Raw genomic sequence first — 13,907 nt, 5'->3', positions numbered from 1 at the left:
TGGATTGGAAATAAGTTTGGGAATTTGATTTCATTTCAAAATTTTGTAAGGATCTTGGCCTAAAATTTTGCCTGGGACTCTTTCATATTCCCCAGATTTTGTGCTGTGGATGTCTATGCTGACCTAACATGGCTTTGTCCTGAGGCTCACAGAGCCCATGGCCAATGAGGAACTTTTCAGTTAAGAGTTTTCCTGGGGCTCTGAAGCACTTGTGCCCAAGATTTTTCCATTAAGAATCTTTTCTGGGGCTTGGAGTGATTGCAATTCCACTTATAATGTAGTGTTTATCATTTGGTTTCTTGTTATATTCAAATGATGGAAGAAGAACAAAAGAGTATATTACTGATCAGAGTATTCCAATCTTTCATCTTTAATAGTGTCCATGAAAGAATCAGTGGGAACTCTGATGGACTGGAGGCCAAGTCTAGTGATCTTTATTTTATTTTTATTTTTTAATTTTTTTTAAAGATTATTTATTTATTTATTTGACAGAGAGAGACACAGCGAGAGAGGGAACACAAGCAGGGGGAGTGGGAGAAGGAGAAGCAGGCTTCCCGCTGAGCAAGGAGCCCGATGGTGGGGCTCGATCCCAGGACCCTGGGATCATGACCTGAGCCGAAGGCAGACGCTTAATGACTGAGCCACCCAGGCGCCCCTAGTGATCTTTATTTTAGATGGTGGCCTCATTGAGGGTACTGGCTATAACCACTAATATTTTTACCTTCCCCAGTATCTTTTTCCATATTTAAAACCAAAGGGTACAGTTGACGGTCTGAGAGTTTCCAAGTATGTGATAAAAGCATTAAGTACTCCTGCCTCTCCTGTGTAGACCTCCTCAGTACTCTGCTCCTGGCTGCATCTCACTGCACTGGAATCTCTCTACAACTGGTACTGTGTGCAAAGAGAGCAAAGACTGTGTCCCTTTGAAATTTGCATATGCACGGATCCTAGACCTAATCATAAAGCTTCTATAAAAAGACATAGGAGATAGGGGCGCCTGGGTGGCTCAGTCGTTAAGCGTCTGCCTTCGGCTCAGGTCATGATCCCAGTGTCCTGGGATCGAGCCCCACATCGGGCTGCCTGCTCAGCGGGGAAGCCTGCTTGTCCCTCTCCCACTCCCCCTGCTTGTGTTCCCTCTCTCGCTGTGTCTCTCTCTGTCAAATAAATAAATAAAATCAAAAAAAAAAAAAAAAGACATAGGAGAATATGTTCGGGACTTTGGGGTAAACAGAAGTCCCTTAGGCAAGGGCACAGAAAACATTAACCATAAAAGAAAAATAAATTGAACTACTTTACAATTGGTAAAATTGATAAACTGAACTCCTTCACAATTTCTGCTTATCAAAAGACTTCTTTTGGAAAATAAATGGACAGCAGACTGGGAAAATATGACATTAAGAATATGTTAAGAACGCCTATGACTCAGTAATAAGACAAATGATCTAATTTAAGAAATGACCAGAAAATTTGAACAAATGCTTTATGATGGAAGATAGAGAGGTGGCCAGTAATCATATGAAAATATGTCTAGCGTCATTAGTTATCAGGTAAATGCAAATTAAAGCCACCAGAATGGCTAAAATGGAAAAGACTGATAACATCAAATGTTGGTGAGCATGTGGAGCAACAGTAATGCTCATACATTACTGATTTGAGTATAAAGTGATGCTTCCACTTTAGAGAGTTCCGTACCTCAGCATAATTAAGGCCATGTGTGACACCTCCACAGTGAATATCATGTGGTTGAAAAGCTGAAAGCTTTTCCTCTAAGATCAGGAACAAGACAAAGATATCCACTGTTACCACTTTCATTCCACATAGTATTAGAAGTCATAGCCACAGCAGTCAGACAAGAAAAAGAAATAAAAGGCATCCACATTTGTAAGGAAGAAGTAAAGCTGTCACTACTTGCAGATGACATGGTCCTATATAGAGAAAACCCTAAAGATGCCACCAAAAAACTATTAGAACTAATAACTGAATTCAGTGAAGTTGTGGGATATGAAGTCAATATATAGAAATCTCTTGTGTATCTATACACTAATAATGAAATAACAGAAACAAAGATGAAACAAACAACCCCGTTTACAATTGCATCAGAAGAATAAAATACCTAGGAATAAACTTAACTGAGAGGTGAAAGATCTGTACTCTGAAAACTGTAAGACACTGATGATTGAAATTGAAGACAAAACAAATAAATGGAGAGAGATTCCATGCTCAGGTTGGAAGAATTAATATTGTTAAAATGTCCATACTACCCAGAGCGATGTACAGATTCAAACAGTTCCTATCAAAATATCAGAACTAGAGCAAAAAAATCCTAAAGTTTGTATGGAACCACGAAAGACCCTGAATAGCCAAAGCAATCTTGAGAAAAAAGAACAAGGCTGGAGGTATTATGACTCCTGGATTCCAACTATCCTACAAAGCTATAGTAATCAGAACAGTATAGTACTGGCACGAAAATAGACATAATAGATCAATGGAACAGGATAGAGAGCCCAGAAATAAACCCACAATTGTATGGTCAATTAATCTATGACCAAGGAGGCCAAAACATACAATGGGGAAAAGACTATCTCTTCCATAAATGGTATACGGAAAGTGGATAGCTAGCTACATGCAAAAGAATGAAACTGAACCACATTCTTATATACCATACACACAAATTAAAAATGGATTAAATGTGAGACGGGAAGCCATGAAAATCCTAGATGAAAACATAGGCAATCATCTCCTGGACATTAGCCTTAGCAAGAGTTTTCTGGATCTGTCTCCCCAGGGCGATGGGTGTGGAGAAGGGGCATTGAGGAGCGCAGGTTGGTTGTGGTCTGTGCTCACAGAGGTATCTGGGAAACATTTATTGCCCGGGCTCCCAGAGGGGGAGAACCACCTCCGTAAGCAGTGTGACCTTGAGCAGCAGCGGGGGCTGGGGTGGTCCTTCTTGCCAGGGAGCTGTGGCACAGTGTGTAGGGGGGGTCATTCAGTAATTGAAGCCCCCCCCCCCCCAAGCTCAGGACTGCTCTCTGACACTCTGGGGTGTATGATTTTGCATAGATGTTCATTCATCTCTGTGCTTCAGATTTCCTTGTCTATGAGCCGGGGTGATTCATGGGATTATTGTAATGGTGAAGTAAGGTGTGGTAACGTTGCTAGCATGGAAGAAACACAAGTTGTTATTACTACATCATGGGGTCGTGGAGAGAATTCAGTCAGGTCACGGATGAAGGAAAGCTGTTTATAAGCATGAAGGCTTAAGTCTAAATTAGGTGTTGTGATTATTGACAATTTGTTGTCCGGTTACGTGGTTCCATACATTCTCTGTTTTGAGCAGTTTTGTATTCGATGAAAGTCCCTGCCCAAATCCTAGCGTCTAGGGGAACTGTTGTTCTTTCTCTTTTATAAAGGAGCTAAAAGTAGACGTCATGTGGTATGTAGCAAATGTGTTTGTTCCAGAGAAGACAGGCCTTCCTAGCCAAGGGACAGGGCGAACTTGAAGAGGTGGGCCTCATAAAGGCTTTGGGACTTGCACGTCACGCTGCTTCCATGCTTTTCTTGGGAGTGTCATCACAGTGCACGGGGTAGGCCTGGCCTTCCTCAGGGTTTCATCATGTCTGTTTTATGAAAAAGTTTTTTTATTTTTTTATTTTTTATGTGTTTCCTTTCTCAAAAGTTTTTTTACTCCTGTCTGTGCTTCAGCTTTCTGAAGAAGAGAAAATCCAGCGGTATAGCATCCTCTCTGAGCTCTACGAGCTGATTGGCTTCCATCGAAAGTCTGCGTTCTTCAAGCGCGTGGCCGCTATGCAGTGCGTGGCCCCGAGCATCTCGGAGCCAGGGTGGAGGGCCTGTTACAAGCTCCTCCTGGAGACGCTTCCTGGCTACAGTCTGTCGCTGGACCCCGAGGACTTCAGCAAAGGTACCAAAAGTCTCATTGCTGGAACTGAGATGTTGCTGGAATCCCATTACCTGTGCATTGTTCGAGCACTTCCTCTCCCAGTTAGATGGTGGGGTTCAAAGATGACGAAGCACCATCCTGCCCTTGGATGTTTACACTACAGTTACGACAGAAAGTAGTGGTGCTTTGCTTGGGGGCTGGCGTCCTTTTGGCTGGTCCCTTTCCTGCCCCTGCTAGTCGTGATTGGAGTTAAGGGCAGAAAGAACTGGACCAGCCATGGGCACCTGTGGGATTCACAGTCAGTAGGCTCAGTGTCATTGGTGGAGGAGCTGCTGGAGCTGTGGAGGTGGGTACGAGCCCACTTAGGCCACCTTCCCGGGAGGTTTCGTGGAGAGAGGTTAGTGCTTGGGAAGTGGGCAGAGTTTTTAAAGCAATCGCACGGTTGCTCTGTAGGGAGAGGATAAAGGGTATTGGGAAAGTTTCCAGTTGCACAGGGAATGGAATCCCCATTTACTGTGCTTCAGGGAGACTGGAGGCAAGGTCCCACTTGCTCTCCAGGTACCTTTTTATGGTATGCTGTGAATGTAACTCCAGGCTGGCTCTGGAGGGAAAGCAGGCCGCCGGGCTTTGTAGCAGGTCACCCCAGGAGTTGTCTGATGTGTCCTGGGATGCATAACGTCTGAGAGTCTGGAGTCGGAGGCCTTCTTCCGGGATGCTCTTCCTCGCTCCTCACTGTGGAGCTGCCAGCCGTCCTTCGGGTCTTGGCTGGCTGTCACTTCTGCAGGGAGGTCCCCTGTGGCCCCTTAGCCTATGCAGACTCCCTTGATTTTTCCTCTTTCTTTCTTTTTTTTTTTTTAAAGATTTTATTTATTTATTTTAGAGGGAGATAGAGAGTGAGCAAGAGTGTGTGCGTGAGCAGGGGAAGGGGCAGAGGGAGAGGGAGAGAGAGAATCCCAAGCAGGTCCCATGCCTAGTGCGGAACCTGATGCTGAGCCACCCAGGCACCCCTTATTTTTACTCTTTCATCTAATCCTGTTGTTCTTCCTTATGGCACCCCTATAATTTGCAAGTGCATTTAAAAATTGGTTGGGGTTGGGGCACCTGGGTGGCTCACTCTTGATCTTGGCTCAGGTCATGATCTCGGGGTCATGAGATGGAGCCCCATGTCGGGCTCTGCACTGGGTGTGGAGCCTCCTTAAAAAATAATCAATTGGAGTGATGATTTAATGCATCCCACGCCAGCCTGTGTGCCTACGAGAGCAGAGCCCCTGACTCTCCCCGTGGCCCCTGGGTGGCACATGGCAGGCGTCCCAGGAGCTACGTGGCACGTAGGACCAAACCCTAAAGAACAGCTGCAGCCTGGGTTGCCACTTGTTGAATAGAATTTCTTGGTCTTAATTTTTAAAGCAGACGAACAAAGTGTTTCTTTTGCAAAATAAAGCAAGCACATCTCTGAGTGATTTGGTACTTTTTACTTAGCCTTCTGTTTTGGGAGGAGACATTTGCCATTGTTTTGTGAAAGAGGTGGAGAGAAGGTTAAGAAGTGAGATCAAATAAAGTACAAATGATAAATGTTGGCTGGCTGTATTTTTAATAGGAAATAAAAATCACTTTAAACTCCATCTCCACTGTTGCTCTGGACCACTTCAAACATTTCTCAGAGAATTAAATAGAAATGTACTCAAAAACCCTGCACCTGTGAATAGAAGTAAATTGTATTCTCAGGACCCAAAATGTATTTCTATTTCTCAATATGAACATTTTCACTAGCTGGTCACAGAAAGTCAGGGCAGGTACACAAATACGGACTGTGTGTATTTGCCCCCTTAATGGGCTGCTGGTTATCACTTGAATCTGTTTGTGTTACTGTATATGAAGATTTAGGAATATGCTGTGTATGGAGATGAGCCTTTTCCCGAGTGAGGGATTCGGTCTTCCCTAGGAGCTCATACGAGAGAGAGACTGGCAGGGCAGGTGGATTTGCTTTAAGGGAATAGTCGTCATAAACTCTCAAATCAGGAACTTCTTGAATGCAAGAGTGTTGAAAATGTTATCACTTGGTCATGTGTTGCAAATCTGGCTTACGAATAGGAGTCAGGTTTTATTGGAGGAGCAATTTGAATCACATAGAAATTGTGACTTGTACACTAGCATTAAGAAAACTTATATTTATTCTTACAGTTGCCTGTGGTAGGAACTGTATCATCATGTATTTAAAAAAAAAAAAATCAACATGGTGATCTTTGCCCAATTTTAAGGTGAGAAAACCTTCTTGATACCGTAGGGTTGAGATTAGTTAAATTGGGTTATTTAGAATTCATGGCTTGGTTAGTCATGAAGTTGATTCCAGCTTCTTAATCCTTTTAAAAATCTCTTACTTCGTTTTGGCATTTGGTCTTAGCTTGTTTAGAAGATGAAAATACTGCAGGGACTTGTCTTTCTGTCCTTCCCTGTCATATGATAGGTGCCGCAGCTTTACGTTCCAAAAGGTTTTTGTAAGATAGGCTCTAGGATACAAGGTAGTTTTGGGGGGTGTGTGTGTGTAGGTTTGGTCACTTCCAAGAATTTAAATTTAAAAAGTTACTCTGAAGTAATTTAAATACATACAAATTAAAGAGAATAGTACAATGAGTCCATCATCACCCAGAGTAAGTGATTATCAAGACTTTGCCACATGGGCTTTATTTTTACCTTTTTTCCTTTTATTTGTTCTTTGTTGAATTATCTTAGGGCAGACCCCAGAAATCATGTCATTTTACCCTACATACTTCAGTTGGATGTCTGAAAAATAGGGGCATTGTGTTTCATCAGGCTTTCAACTTGACCCACATGCCTGTGAACATGCAGTTGTGTGCTGGGCATCCCGCTAGGTGTTAAGGATACTTGGGTGCATAAGACACAATCCTGGCTCCGAGGGAAATTGAGGATTGTGGAAGGAATAAATACACGAGCTTGCACATGCCTCACTGTACCTGCCGGGTAAGGCCTGTGGGTCGGATTTTGTGCACGATGCAGCAGAAGTACACAAAAGAGCTGGCCAGCCGTGTGGCGCAGGGCAGTGGGAGAGGAGTTCCGTAGGGCTGGGGCAGGAGGAGCCCCTGGTTGGAGTCTTCGTCTTTCTGCCCAGCCCCCAGGGCCCCAGACACAGTACTGTGCTGTAACCTGTTTGTGTTAGAATCCTCTTATGGGGGTCTCCTTCATGAAGGATTTCAAGGTAGAGAATATTTAAAAGTAGTAATTGTTGCCAGAAGGGAGGTGGAATAATAACTCGAAGAGTCTGTTGTCTTTATGTTTTAAAGATTTCATTTTTTTATTTAAGAAGGAGCACAAGTAGGGAATAGGCAGAGGGAGAGGCAGGCTCCCTGCTCAGCGGGGCTCGATCCCAGGACCTGAGGATCACGACCCGAGCTGAAGGCAGTCGCTTCACTGACTGAGCCCCCCAGGTGCCCCTAGATTCTGTGGTCTTAAAGAGGTACTTTTCACTGGCTGTGCAACCGACCCCCCACCTTAAATTTCAACCACGCTAATTTGTTTGGAGGGAGCAGCCACAAAAGTCTGTTGTTAACCGTTTTTCTAATTTAGCTATCTGCTTTTATGAGTTTTTCTTATATGTTAAATTAAAAAAGCACATTTTTCTAGTGTCCTTGGTTGTTGCTAATGAAGGCCCATCACATACCAGTATTTTTTTGAAAAAAAATTGTATATCTGTAACTCAAATACATGCCATTGGAAACAGTCTTTTGTTATAACCTTACTATAATGATCTCAAAGTGGTTATTTTTAAATTGTGTCTTTGCAGAAGAGAAAAAGTATTCCATAAGACATATCTTTTCATGGTATGAAAAAAACCCATCACTTACGAGTTCTTTCTGGAGAAAGTTAAACACAGGAAGTGTTTTTTCTTGCCCTTTGGGTTTGGTCATTGAGGCATCTGTCTTTAAATCACAAGTTTTACACATACCATTAAACGTATTTCCGAGGAAGGCTCGCGTCTGGTTCTGTTGCCCGCGCGCCCTCGTAGAGCCCTTTGAGGACACTTTGTGACTTCCATCACAGGTACGCACCGAGGCTGGGCTGCAGTCCAGATGCGCTTGCTTCACGAACTGGTCTACGCGTCCCGAAGAATGGGGAATCCTGCTCTTTCTGTCAGGCACTTGTCCTTCCTGTTGCAGACCATGCTGGACTTTTTGTCAGATCAAGGTGAGCAAATTCAGTGAACGAGAGCACCCTTCACGCTGGCCCGCATAGACGTGAGCTTAGGTTCAGGTGGGTGGCGCTTCCCGGTCCTCCACTGGTTAGGAGACGCCGTGCTCCACCGTGTCCTCAGCTCCCCGTGCTGCCCTTGCTGTCCTCCCGGGGGGCCTGATGCCGCTGTCCACCATGCCTTCTCCCCTCTCCTCCCCGGGCCCCCTCTGGCCCCTCTGCTGCTTCTGTCTCTCGGCCTCCTGCACCGGCTCCCCTTCCCTTTGCCTACATTGTATACAACAGAAATGTGCAAGTGTAACATTTGTACAGAGCGGTGCACCATTCATTCAGTGAATTTTCACCAAGTGACCGCTTCTGTAAGTGGCAGCCAGATGGGAAATGTACCCAGAACCCCGAGGACCCCGGTGTGCCCCCCAGGTACACTCCCCGCAAGAGCAGCTTCTTACTTTTACCACCAGAGATGCAGCTTGCCTGTGTTTGCGCCGATGGCAGCGTGTGGTATCTCTGCCCGCGCATCAGGCGACTCTCTCCTGGGCTCTCCTGTCCGGCATCTGCTCTTACTGTCACTGGGTGGCGTCTGCTTTTTGGGTTTCAGTCATGACCTGTTTGTTTCCAGCCCAGATTCCACGCTGGGCCCCAGACATGTTTATTTTGCCACTTGCAGGACGTCTGCCTTTGCATGTCCCACAGGCACTAGAAAGTGAGCCCATGCACAGTGGAACTCTGCGGCTTCCCCATCATACCTCCCTCTGCGCCGGGGCCGCCCAGCCAGGCAGTGCGTGCTGCCCGCTGGGTTCCGTGGGACGCACTCTCTGCCCTGGAGATGAATGCGTGGGGCATTTATTAGGAAGTGCTCCTGGGATCAGTGGCGACTGAAGGGATGAGAAGGAGGCCAGACTGGGCAGAGGCCCCGCAGGGCCGGCCTGCACTGTCGCCAAGCCAGGCTCGGTGACCGGTCGTGCAGTGAGGCAGTTTTTGGAGAGACTGCAGCTGCCCCAGCGGTCTCTGAAGCTGACGTGGCCCTTCAGAGAGATACCTTGCTGTGTGGTGAGGGCCTCGGCCTAACACTCGCACCCCAGCTGCTGGGTGTGCACTGCTCCCAGGAAGGGGGCATGGTCTGGGACGAGGCGGCTCTCTCCAGCTGAGAACAGTCTGTGGCGAGGGCAGCGCTCCTGTCGCCTGGGGGATCCGTCCGTCCGAGCCTGGTGGTGCGTCACCGTCTGCCCCAGAGCTGCCCCTCACTCCAGCTGTCCCAGCGGGAACCTGCCTCAGCTCAGCCACAGCGCTCCTTCTGCCCGCGCCCGGCGCCGGCCAGGTGTGCCTCCTCGTCCTCTCAGCTGCGGAATCAGTGCGTGCTGCTCTCCTTCTGCCTGTGGCTGGTCCCCGACTGTCCCCTGTGGCAGTGTCCCGGGCTGCAGGACCCGGGCTGCAGGCTGGAAGGGTGCCATGTCTCTCCTCGCGTGGGGGTGAGGCTTAAATACATGAATTCCAATAACACCAAAACTCAGTAACGGTCAGCTTCAAAACCGAAGGACTGAAGTCGGTGTGTGATCGCCTTCACAAAGCCAGGGAAACGGCCCGTTGGACTCCTGGGCTTTCCTGAAACAGGAGAGGAAGCTATTCTACATCGTGTTTTAGGCAGAGACTGTGGGGGACCCTGGTTCCTGAAGTTCGGGGGCACGTTGCAGGATTGGGCGAGATTCCTCTTGAGTGGGCTCCTTCTCCACATCCTGTGTGTCCTTGAGCTTCATCCGGGCAGGCTGCATGCACTTCAGGTCACGCGTACCACGAATGCCCGTCACGCGCTGTTCTCTTCTCTCGGGAGGCCTCTGTCCCCAGTGCCACCTGCTGGGACTCGGGGATGGCTGTTTTCCCCAGGTGGCTTCCACAGCCATCTCTGGGTGAGGAGCTCCTGCAGCTCCTGGCCGCTAGTGACCTTGTAGCACTTACTCCTTCCGGGGCTTGTTTGTATCCGTCTGGGCGTGGAGCGATCCAGGGGGCGCAGGCACATCAGTGCTCGCATGGAGGCCCCTGCGGATGGCGGGACCACTGCTTCTCTGTGCCCACTTGGTTTCCGTGGCCTTTGGTGCTCCATCTGAATTGTGACCATCTTCATGCTGCCTGCAGAGTTTGGCCGCTGAGCAGCAAGACCAGCATGGCAGCTGGCTAGATGAATGGTTTGCACCTTGGGTTTCTCTGAAGCTCGAGGGCGGACGAAGGCGGAGTTCCCAGAACTGGCTGGCTCTGGTGTCTAGTGGGGACATGGGCATGAGTCTGTCTGTTGTTTGATGAATTGAATTTTTGCTTTTTGATGGGTGACTAGCTCTCCTCAACCCCACCACCGAGCAGCTGTGATGACGCAGCGTGCCGGGCGCAGTGTCCAGTCTGAGTGGACTCTGCCCACTGGGCTTCGAGTTCTGAGTGCCTCCTGATCCATGGCACATGTCCCTCTCCCCTTTTGTCATGGTTCTGCTCTTTCTCTTGGTGCCACTTTCCCCACACGGCTCACGTTTAACTGTGTGTGGTCTCACATGTGTGAGTCCTGGAGACTGGGGCCCACATCTTTGCCCTGAGCTGCTCACACCTTCACCTGCTTCATCTCTTAAATATGCATCCCCCGTCCTGTGGCAGGACGTACTGTCTCCTTTCCCCCACCCCCTGTTCCCGGTCACCACGTGACTCCTCTAGGTCTGGATTCCCTCTTGGCAGCCTTTGACAAGTCCCAGCACGACCAGGTTCTCCTGCTCTGTTCTCTTCCTTCATGCGTTGCTCACGACCGCAGTGGAAGAATCCTACGTCTTTAGTTGGTCAATGCCTATCTTCCCTTCTGAAGCTCTGGAGGGAAGGAGCTTGCTGGTTTTTGGAGGTCATGTCAGATGGTGATCTAAAGACACTTGAGTTTAAAAAGAGAGGAGCTTGGGACATCGACTGTTGAACAAAGAGCCATCTCCTTAGAGGTCTGTGTGTAGTGGTATTTGGTTAATTGGAGTCTTGGGAGAAAAGGTCAAAGGTCAGAAGGTCTAAAGAGTTCTTCCCTCTGATGGCTGTAACCTCACATCAATGATGGCATTCTTCCTGGGCCTCCATTTTCTCATTTGTACAACTGGGAGGGCACACTTTTGAGGTAGTTTGTTTTCATTTTAATAGATCGCATAAATCTTTCGCCTTTTACTTTTAATTTTTTAATTTATTTAAGTTCAGGGCTTGAACTCACGACCCTGCTTGAGAGCTGAGCTGAGATCAAAATCGGTCACTTAACCAGCCAAGCCACCCAGGCGCTTCTAATTATAGATATTTTACTTAATTGGATGACCTTTCCTCTGGAGAGCTCATGGTATCATTTATAGAGTTGCTAATTAACATTTCTAAATACTGCTGCATTGAAATGAAATGTGGACTAGAAGAACAGCCAAGAAAGTCCCAGGCTTGAGGGAAGCTTCCTAGCCTTCTTGCTGTGTGTCATCCTGTCTGGGTGTTTGCAGGTGGAGACGCTGTGATCTGGGTGCTTCTTGCCCTGCCCTCCCCCACTTGTACCCTCTCATGTGTGCAGATAGATGTGAACTCATAAGTTATGAGGACAGTTGTTACCACGAAAGGCATCAGTTCCCCTGGGACTCTTGTCTTTTTTTTTTTTTTCAAGATGGAAGTTCTAACTTGAGAATTTGTGGACGTGGGAAGTGTGACTGTGTTACTGTTTATAATCATTGATACGGGTCTCCCTCCGCCCGAATCCCCCCATCGAGACGGGGTCCCTGGGCGTGCAGGTGCAGCTTCCATGGCAGCACGGCCATGGACTGGTGGGCTCCGTGGGTCGTGGCTGCAGACCTGTGACCTGGTCCTGTGTGTGCTGTGCACGAGTCCCTTGAAAAGGAGCGGGACCCCCGACTCTGTGAAGGCTCAGGGTGAGGCACGTCCACACCATCCAGCCCGTCTCTTCCTGCTGTCTGACTCACGGTGCCCTGGCCATGCCGTTCAACAGACGCTGCTGCATTTCTGCTCTGCCACCTTTGCACGTGCTGCCCTGCCTGCCCTCGGGCTGCGCCTGTTTCTGTCACCTTGTCCAGGAATTCGTCCCTCACTGTGATACCCACTTTGTGGAGCCTACTGTGTGCGTCCCCACTACGGCCCTGGCTCCCAGCACTGCTGGCCTGTCCCCCCCCCATGCCCCCAGCCTGGATGCCCCTCAAGCACACAGGAAGTGTCACCCAAACCTGGACCAGCACCTGGCACCTGCTAGGCCCTGAAATGCTGCTGAGTGAGTGGGGGCTTCTGTCTCTAAGTCTGCCCTCTTCTGTGCTGCCCAACTGATGTTTCTTCTAGTTGGTTGCTTTAAAAACCCCTCTGGGGCGCCTGGGTGGCTCAGTCAGTTAAGCATCCACCTTCGGCTCAGGTCATGATCCCAGGGTCCTGGGATCAAGCCCTGCATCAGGCTCCCTGCTCAGTGGGAAGCCGGCTTCTCCCTCTCCCCCTGCTTGTGCGCACTCTCTCTCTCTGTCAAATAAATAAATAAAATCTTTTAAAAAAATAAAACAAAAACCCCTCTGGCTCTTGATCTTCTGCAACAGGGTGTGGGAAACTACAGCCCGAAGCCAGAGCCAGTCCAGCACTGGATCTGACCCTTCGCTGTTCTAGCCTGCGTGTAGTTGCTGACACCCATGCCTGTGGGAGGAAAAGGCTTGCTGCTTTCACAACAGATTACTTAAAGAGGGGCAAGGGGAGAATTAGCTCGAGATGGAATCTTACGGCTCCAAGTGGAGAATCCCAGACGAGAGGACTAAGATTAGCCGTAGAGGAGGTGTGCTACCAGGAGTGAGGTGCAGAAGAATGACCTGCTTTAAACCACTCCTGTTGGTGCCACAGTGAACACACCGGGGGTGAGGACAGGGGTGCGGCTGGGACCGTGGGAGACCGTGGGACGACCAGTGAAGGAACTTGCGTTAAGGAGCTTCCTCCCTCAGACTTGTTTTACCGTGTTATGGTAGCAGGGGGTGCCGTGTTCTTGCTCTAGGGCCAGATGCTTTCCTAGGGAAATTTAAGCTTCACATAGTTGCTTGGGCTTGTCCCTGCTGGGGTCTAAAGGATTTTTGTGTTTTACTGTGTTCAGCATTTTGCTGGAGGACTCTGGGTAGAAGACCTGTCAAAGCTCCAGTGTCAGGACTCCGTAGAGTAGAGATAAGTGCATAACAGTGTGTCAGATGCAAAGAGGTGCTTAATAAATGTCCTGAGACATTTATGTTATCTCCCTCCCAGGGGGCCCGGACTCTAGCTCCTCGGTCAGAGGTTGCTGGTTCTTTTGCCCGAAGTACCTTAAGAGGACCCAAGAGAAATGGAATCTCTTGTTGGGGAAACAGGAGAGTGAGCCCAGAGGGCTAGCAGATGTGCAGGTGTCCTGATTCATGTCCTATGTGATGATTAACAGTAGCGCTCCTCCTCTCGTCTGACGGGAGTGCGGAGGGCTGTGGCTGGCAGGTGGGAAAGAGGGACGAGGGCGAGGGGAGGGACGGGCAGTGCTGCGAGGCACCGTCCCCTGGGCGAGCGATGGCGGTCGGCACGGCTGGCATGCGAGTACGTGCCATCTCCTTGCTGCTCCGTGCTGCCTGACGTCCTGCAGCCGGCACGCTTAGGTGGTTGGGAACGGGGCCCTTGCCGCCTTGCCGCCGAAGCTGTGGATTTCGGTCAGCCCCTCCGGTCGTGGTCCAGCTGGAGGAGCACAGAATCCCAGGCCTTGTCATCTGGAGCATGAAGTCGATGTGCGGTTAGGACCCACGGTCAGGCCACACTGCCCCCGCTGGTCCCTACCGCT

The 13,907-nt window shown here is 48.8% G+C and overlaps 1 protein-coding gene across 1 annotated transcript in view; it reads left to right on the top strand.

Moving 5' to 3' along the window:
* LOC102729837 (trafficking protein particle complex subunit 9) overlaps positions 1-13,907 on the top strand; it is a 326,483-nt gene that overhangs the window by 58,511 nt on the left and 254,065 nt on the right. Inside the window, exons 8-9 of the mRNA XM_081816622.1 lie at positions 3,703-3,919; positions 7,955-8,098. Coding sequence (XP_081672748.1) covers positions 3,703-3,919; positions 7,955-8,098 — 361 coding nt within the window. The remainder of the gene's footprint in view (positions 1-3,702; positions 3,920-7,954; positions 8,099-13,907) is intronic.

The sequence above is a fragment of the Leptonychotes weddellii genome, chromosome 4, assembly GCF_054177405.1.
Source record: "Leptonychotes weddellii isolate Sample4059 chromosome 4, ASM5417740v2, whole genome shotgun sequence".
NCBI classification, from domain to species: domain Eukaryota; kingdom Metazoa; phylum Chordata; class Mammalia; order Carnivora; family Phocidae; genus Leptonychotes; species Leptonychotes weddellii.
This window is presented reverse-complemented; position numbering and strand designations above follow the sequence as displayed.